This window comes from Lotus japonicus, chromosome 6 (assembly GCF_012489685.1).
Source record: "Lotus japonicus ecotype B-129 chromosome 6, LjGifu_v1.2".
In the NCBI taxonomy this organism is placed as follows: Eukaryota; Viridiplantae; Streptophyta; class Magnoliopsida; order Fabales; family Fabaceae; genus Lotus; species Lotus japonicus.
Genome location: NC_080046.1, coordinates 43,078,741 through 43,086,764, shown reverse-complemented (window position 1 = coordinate 43,086,764; position 8,024 = coordinate 43,078,741). Strand labels below are relative to the sequence as shown.

The window sequence follows — 8,024 nt, the reverse complement described above, 5'->3', positions numbered from 1 at the left end:
CTTCAGCATCTGCTTGTGTAACACTAAGTTGTTTATGCAATACAGTGGCTGCTTCCTCACGAGTCAGGGTTGGGAGAGTGAAGAATTTGTCCTTTACAGGAATGTGTAGCAAAGAACTAACATCATCCAGTGTGATGGTCATCTCCCCAAATGGCATATGGAAAGAGGATGTTTCCGGCTGCCATCTCTCCACAAACGCTGTTAGCATGGTCTTGTCAACAGAGGGAAGGTTGCATGTCAACAAAGGCAATAGACCAGCAGCCACAACCCTTCCCTTTACATAAGTCGAAAAGCATTTTAACACATCCTTATGCTTGTTCTTATCATTCCCAAGCATAGCATTCCCATGGTGGTAGGTTTTCAAGACACCCCTATCAAGCACTTCATCATGTTTCTTGTAATGCTTCCACACCTCCAGTGATATATGTTGCTTGAAGCTCTTCAGCAAGGTATTGTCATAAGTCCCCCAGGAAAGAATATATCATCATCATCATTTTCCTTACCTTGAACTGCTTGTGTATGCCCGCCATCCTCTTCATCCTCCTCTTCCTCCTCCTCTTCCTCATCCTCTTCCTCCTCCTCTTCCTCGTCCTCTTCGTCCTCCTCATCCTCCTCCTCAGTAGAACCCTCCTCCTCTTCTTCACCAGAACTCTCCTCCTCTCCTTGACCAGAACCCTGTTCTGCATCAACCATATCATCATCTTCAGGTTCAGGCTCCTGTACTTGTTCAGGTTCAGGCTCCTGTACTGCACTGACAGCAGTCGTTGCACTACTTGCACGCCTTTTACGGATTACCTCGTCACGCCTTTTACGTGCTTCTTCTTTCTTTCGTAGGGCAGCGGCTGCACGCTCCTTACGTACCGATGCCGTGGGGGGGGGATTCTCCCTTCGTTGGCCGGTGGCACACTCAAATTCTTTGTTCTTGCCATATCTGAACCAACATTGGAAACATAAGACTCAAAACAGAACAAAAACATATCATTGAAGCTTTGACAGATAAGGGTCGATGACGCACTCTCAGGGTGCGTCTGTGTCGCTCCTTAAGGGTTTGTATCAAGCGCACCCTTAAGGTGCGTGCATACTGAACACCCACATTCAAGATGCGACACAGACGCATCTACAAGGTGCGATCAAAACCATAACATAATGGGTCGGGTCGCGTAACGAACCTGGGTTCCGGGAAGAATGTTGGGCTGTTGGCAGCAGAAAGTGGTGATGGGGGGTGGCGGCGACTCCACATGGTTGCGGTGTAGCTGGCGATGACGACGGTCGGCGGAGGCAGCGGAGGATATGCGTGAGAGAGGGAGGGAGATTTGGAATGAGAGAAATGTGTTTGGGGGAGGGGGTGGGGGGGGGGGGGTTTCAGAAGTTTGAAAAAGGCGTTGCACTACTTGCACGCCTTTTACGGATTACCTCGTCACGCCTTTTACGTGCTTCTTCTTTCTTTCGTAGGGCAGCGGCTGCACGCTCCTTACGTACCGATGCCGTGGGGGGGGGATTCTCCCTTCGTTGGCCGGTGGCACACTCAAATTCTTTGTTCTTGCCATATCTGAACCAACATTGGAAACATAAGACTCAAAACAGAACAAAAACATATCATTGAAGCTTTGACAGATAAGGGTCTATGACGCACTCTCAGGGTGCGTCTGTGTCGCTCCTTAAGGGTGCGTATCAAGCGCACCCTTAAGGTGCGTGCATTCTGAACACCCACATTCAAGATGCGACACAGACGCATCTACAAGGTGCGATCAAAACCATAACAGAATGGGTCGGGTCGCGTAACGAACCTGGGTTCCGGGAAGAATGTTGGGTTGTTGGCAGCAGAAAGTGGTGATGGGGGGTGGCGGCGACTCCACATGGTTGCGGTGTAGCTGGCGATGACGGCGGTCGGCGGAGGCAGCGGAGGATATGCGTGAGAGAGGGAGGGAGATTTGGAATGAGAGAAATGTGTTTGGGGGAAGGGGGGGGGGGGGTTTCAGAAGTTTGAAAAAGTGTGGGGGGGGGGGGGAGATAGTGGGAAAAGTGAGAAGTTTTTTTTTAACAGGGGCATTTTGGATAATTTTTAAGGGGTCTAAATAGGGGTGGGGGAGGTCTGAATATCAATTTTCTAAATATATATCGAACTAGAGTAACTCTTTAGTAACTATAATTTTTAAAGTGTAACTAAAGTTCCAAAGTTTGATTCTTTCCCACAATTTGAAGCTCTAGAAATTTAATTACACTTCAGGATATGTTCAAGTTTTGAAAAAAAATAAATTCATAACTTGAAGTACCGAAAGTATAAAACTACACTTGTAGAAAATACAACTTTTGATCTAAAATTGATTTAGCAGATAACTTTCAATAAAGGAAAATAAGTTTTTCCAAATAAAAAATTATTTAGAACTGTTAGTTTATGAATAAAAACCCTAGCTATGAGGAAGAGAGTTCGTCGGAAAGAACGAAAAGATTTGTTGAAGAATGAATTTATAAGGAGCGTAGATAGTAATTTTAAGGTTCAAACCTTTTCTATTTAAAAAGTATGCAAAAGAATGTGTATTTTTTTTTTCTTAAATGAGTACTTCTTTTTCACATTTAAAAGGTAGTTTTAGAATTGCAAATAATTAAATCAAATTTAGTGCATTGTTAGTAATTTTGGGTGTGTAAAAAACAACCCATATTTTTTTTCCAATAAAAATGTAAGTAGGTAAAAGTAAAGCCCAATAGTAGCTTTTTTTTTACCCTTATGGGCCCAGCCCAACTCATTCTTCATCAGAAAATCTGCGACGCGTATATGCAAACGTGATCAATCAATCTCTACAGCACCGTGGGATCTCTCTACTTCGGAGTTCAGAATCAGAATCAGAATCAGAGGTAACCAACATTTTAACGTTTTCTCGTGATTTTCCTCCACTTTCTCGGCAACCAAACACCCCAAATACGTTTACATTTTCATTCCAAAATCATTCAATTTGCGAATTTGTTTTTTCAATTTCTGCTTAGGAATCCATTTTCTCTGATCGGGATCTGGAAGGAACGAACGAACGAATCGGCATGGGTTTCTTGGTGACGACGCTAATCTTCGCGGTGATTGGAATCATCGCATGCCTCTGCACCAGAATTTGCTGCAATAGAGGACCTTCTACCAATCTGTATGCTTCTTCTCATCTTCCTTTCGATCTTTCCCCCTGTTTTGTATTCTCAATTAGGGTTCTCTGCACTCAATTGTTCTGTTATGAGCTTCTCAACTCTAATAATTAGGGTTCTCTCATCATTGGTTTTAATTGAGTTCATTGCTGCATTTAGTTGGAGCTGTTTTTTTAATAGATTTTGATTAGTAAAGTTAAATTTTGATCAGAACAGCTCAGGGTTTATCTAAAAAAATGTGTTCTTATTTGGATTTGGATCCTCTGCAGAATTGCATGCACTTCTGGTTGTCCATGAAAATGTAGTTTATGATTTAGTGTCTGTTTGGTTTTCAATTAGAAAGTCCGTTTGAAGCATTGGAATTCGAGATCACGATTTCCAATGCACATTCAGCCAACGGAATGCACTTGTTGGGTTGAGTGAATGTGCTTCACATTCACCCAACTGAAAACCAAACAGGCTCTTAAATGATTAAATTTTTATCTTTCAGTTAATGAGAACTTAGAAATGTCAATAGCACCGTGTGCAGTTATTTTAGCTATTTTGGGCCCAGATACTGCTTCGAACTTTAGAGAAGAATTTGTAAGATCAAATTTGATTAAGGGTGTCTTGTGTTGAAACAAATAAGGGCATTTTTAGTCGAAGTAACTGATGCAGTTGGTAGAATATGATTTGGCCTTAATTTTGGACAAGTATTTTTCTTATGCGATTTGTCCAACATTTCTTCAAATGTTAAAGTTGCTACGAATGTATAGGTGTCGTTTCTTCAGGCATGTGGCTTCTATATGATGTCTTGTTTCTTCTAGATCTTCGCTGTTATTGTTCTCGTTAATAGCTGATATGGTCATCAATTGTTCATGCCCCAACTTCTGGTTTTATAATTCATTTAGTGACTCGAGCAAAAGCTCTAAAGAATGTTATGCACTACGTGTACTTACTCACAATCACAAATCCCTGGACTTATTTGATTGATTACTGCTCTGATGCTCTCTGCATATGCTTATATATTCTCATTGACATTACTCTAATTTCTTGTTATTTTGTTTCAGGTTTCATTTAACTTTGGTTATTACTGCAACAATATGCTGCTGGATGATGTAAGTGCTGTTATAGGGGCATTCTTATCTTCTTTTAGTTTGTAATAGAATAGGAATAGAAATATAGCAGGAATAGGAATTAACGTGTATAGAACTTGTGCAGCTAGGTTTATCCCCCAAATAATTAACTTTTCTAGTAGAAGATGAAAATAGCAAATGGCATGGCCTCTCCCCGTAAATAAGTCCACACTCACATGCTAACATCTTCTCATAGTCAATGCTCTAGCAGCTGTTTGTTTTCTGTAGTTGTTCTTTAACTTTCTTAAATATTGTCACGTGAATTCTTGTGTTTTAGTCATACCACCCATAGCAACCCTCATTAATAAATAAAAGTGGATAGTTTAGTTAATCATGCCTGGGCTGAACTGCTATTCATAGATGATTTTGTTTTTCTTCATAGTTCATTCCAAAGTTTTCTATCAACATGATAAAGCCCATCTTCATTGATCTTTTTGTTACTTTATTTCCAAAGATAGGTGATGAACTTATGTTCATTTGTGTGAATATTTTCGATTGGTTCAGTTGTAATTCCAAATTGAGTTTGCCTATCATGTCTCGTCTAGCCTTAAGCTCACTTGGTCTTTCATTTGTTCTATCAGGTGGGCGATTGTATACCTAGCACAGATGAAACCGCTCATAGTACCTATACTGAGTGAGGGCGAATAGGTCTCCGTGTGAAAAGACGTAGCTCCTTGTAAGTTAGACAATATGGACCACAGATTCGATGCTGGAAAGAATTTGATATCAGCCCTTGTGAATCATTCAGTATTGTGAATCTATATGTATTTTTTTGTTGGATAATGGAATTTTTATTGCTGTTGGAGTTGTTGTATTTAACCTCATTCATTTCAGATGTCAGTAGACTGTAGACAATGATATTACGTATGTATTTTGGTGAGAAATAAGTTGATGAAAGAAAAATGTTTCCTCACATGACTACATGAGGGACATTATGAATGACGTCGACACCATATTCTTGGATCTTGCTGATGTTTCTTACAGTATTTGTTAAATTCACATTCTCATATCTCTTCTCGACTTCTCCTCTTTCTTCTCAATTCATTTCTTCTTTATTCTTGAAATTATATAAAGAGATTAATGTAAATGCACTGACAGTATGAATGTCTTTTTACACTGTCAACCAATGAGATTTTAAAGATCTCTATCATTGTTTCCACTTTTAAAATAGAATTAAAATAAAATCTGCCTCTCTTTTTGTTTTGGTCAAAGGAAATCTGCCTCTCTAAAGTCCCGTAACTGCGCCGTCAAGGGAAAAAATCGTGTAACCACCTATGTCGTTCTGGTCTAGTAGTTAGGAAGATTGGAAGCTCAGCAGGGAGATGCCTCCGGGAAAAGGATTCTGGAGGACAAACCCATATGCACTTGCAACTCTCCATGCCCTTCATTACTATCCATTCATTCTACTTTCTCTTGGTTGTTTCTCTCTGAAATTTTTCGTGCAAGACTGATTTCAATTAGATCATTGCTTTATCTAAAAAGAGAATGATAGGGAAAAAACCGAACGTGACAAGGAGGAATAATGCAGGTTTTGGGACAGGGAAAAAGTGCGCTGTTTCTGGCCTGGTTTTAATTAAACAATACCATTTTTAAAATGAGTATGACATGACAAAATGTGATTTAGAATGGTAAAAACTTGGCCCATTAATCTCTACAAATAAACTGCATAACCAACTTTTATATATATATATATATATATATATATATATATATTATTTTTTTTTTCTTCATCGGAAGGTATAAAGATATATTGAATTTAAATACGTAAGTTTGACTTAAATAAAATACGTAAGTTCGAAGGATTTTGGATATAAGTTTTAAATATCTATTTAGTAAAGTTTGCTTTAGATTCCATTGTTTCCATCTTTTAAAATCAGATAAAAATCCAATCAAATAAAACATTTATGTATTTTTTTTTTTCCTTTGGCCACCACACTCCATGGAAAAGGGTCTCACGTGACTAATCTTTAAGGAAACGCACATTCACCACTTGTGCCACCTCTTGTGGTTCTTTATCTTTTAATAATAAGTAAGTTATTATCAATTTTATTATATTTATTTTTTATGGAAGGTGGCTTCTAGCATGGATGAGCATCATGGGTCATTCATGTGTGAAAGAGTGTTTTGACTTGTTACAAGAGTTAAATATTTTTTATTTCACAATAAACAACCTAATTACACTTTCATTTGAGAAGTTAATGACATGATATAAGAGGTTAGGTAACTGGTAGAATTAAAATAATAATATAATTGTGAGAGGGTATGTATGTAATTGTGAGTTCTCAAGCACAATATTAGGCTTCAAATCCATACAAACAGTGAAGATTGGAATTTGCCAATTTGGAAGTCATGAACTTTGGCAGAGATCCAATTCCAATTCCAAGATCTAATATAATTTAGATCAAACACTGTTGATATCAAGCTGGCTCACCTCTAAAAATAAATGTTATTCCGTGGATCCATAATAAAAAAACAGATTGGTACTTACATGAAAGTGAGGTGCAACTGCTGATTCTTGATCACAATTGAAAAACAAGTTGGTACTTTAATTTCATGAAGTGAGGTGCGACGACTAAAGAAAGGAGAAGGGAAATAAACCCTAACTTTTGATTTAGTAGTATTTTCTTTTGACTAATTTAACCCTCTTGAAAATAGCATGTTGATAGCTGTTCTGGATCTAGATCTAACATGAAAAAAAGACCTTAATCCAAAACCCTAGCAGACCAAAGTTAAGAGAAAATAAGAGTGTAATATATTAAAGATCATTTTTATAATGAATGACCTTCCCTTTTATAGTGGGATGGTCTAATATCCTAATGCTGTAATAGAGGGCCTCAAAAATCCTCGACCCGGAGAGTTGGTCGCCCTATGGAGGTCTCGCCTAGCCGTTTTATAGTCGCGCCAAACTCTTACTCTGGGCGGGTCCTATCATGAGCAGGTCCCGCCCAGTCCACAAGACATGCGTCCGAAGTATAAGGGCAAAGTGTCTTAATTGTCTCAAGTCTTAATGAACATATGTCGCCCTTGGATGACTTGTTATAGAGATAACCTTTCGATTGGCGGTCATGACCAATACGCTAGGATGCCCCCCCACAACTAGCCTTCCAGGCTACATTGCTCTAATCTCGACTTGGGCGATAAAGCTCGCCCTCTATAAAGCATATAAGCCGCTATAAAGCATAAAGGTCGCCAACATGGCGTCATAAACATACAACCCGCCAAAAGGGGCAACTAATAAAAGTAAGTGCTAACAACGGCATAATAAACATACAACCCGCCAGAAAGGGCGACTAATAATCATAAGCGACGTCAGATCGTCCACGCCTGAAGAGGTTGCCCGCCGGATGGTGAAATCACGTTTGGGGAGTATCTGACCAGCCCACAAGACACTGTGTCTGAAGCATGAAGGCAAAGTGTCTTAACGGTCTCGACTCTCCATCGTTTCCTTCTGCCTTTCACGACTTGCCATGGAGCTCACCAATCGTGCTCGCCTCAAGTCATGCTCGCCTTTCAGAAGCATATTGTCACGCTTTGTATGACTTGTTACCTATCTTTCACATGTGTCAATCTGGAAAGCAATGATTAGTTTTTCCAACAGATATAATCAGCATGCTTAATCGCCTCTTTATGGCGAATCATAATATTTTGAACGCCCTGGGCGTTGCTCTTTCTTTCTCCTCCATCTTAAATGAACAAGAAAACTTGTATATTGAAAATTACATGTCATAGAGTTACTTAAACAATCAAATGTGAATAACTATATTCTTTAATCCTGTCACCTTG

The 8,024-nt window shown here is 39.2% G+C and overlaps 1 protein-coding gene across 1 annotated transcript; it reads left to right on the top strand.

Moving 5' to 3' along the window:
* The first annotated feature begins 2,759 nt into the window (after window positions 1–2,759).
* LOC130726537 (V-type proton ATPase subunit e1) lies at window positions 2,760–5,204 on the top strand. Its single transcript, XM_057577811.1, has 4 exons — window positions 2,760–2,853; window positions 2,983–3,131; window positions 4,176–4,223; window positions 4,823–5,204. Exons 2-4 carry the CDS (start codon window positions 3,034–3,036, stop codon window positions 4,887–4,889), a joined length of 213 nt encoding a protein of 70 aa, XP_057433794.1. The 5' UTR covers window positions 2,760–2,853; window positions 2,983–3,033; the 3' UTR covers window positions 4,890–5,204.
* The last annotated feature ends 2,820 nt before the right edge of the window (window positions 5,205–8,024 follow it).

What these genes read in the sequence shown, in the direction of transcription:
- LOC130726537 (XM_057577811.1), top strand. Translation starts at nt 3,034, where the DNA reads ATGGGTTTCTTGGTGACGACGCTAATCTTCGCGGTGATTGGAATCATC. An exon ending in AGAGGACCTTCTACCAATCT is followed by an intron (nt 3,132 to 4,175) that starts GTATGCTTCTTC and finishes ATTTTGTTTCAG; the next exon opens with GTTTCATTTAACTTTGGTTA. An exon ending in ACAATATGCTGCTGGATGAT is followed by an intron (nt 4,224 to 4,822) that starts GTAAGTGCTGTT and finishes TTGTTCTATCAG; the next exon opens with GTGGGCGATTGTATACCTAG.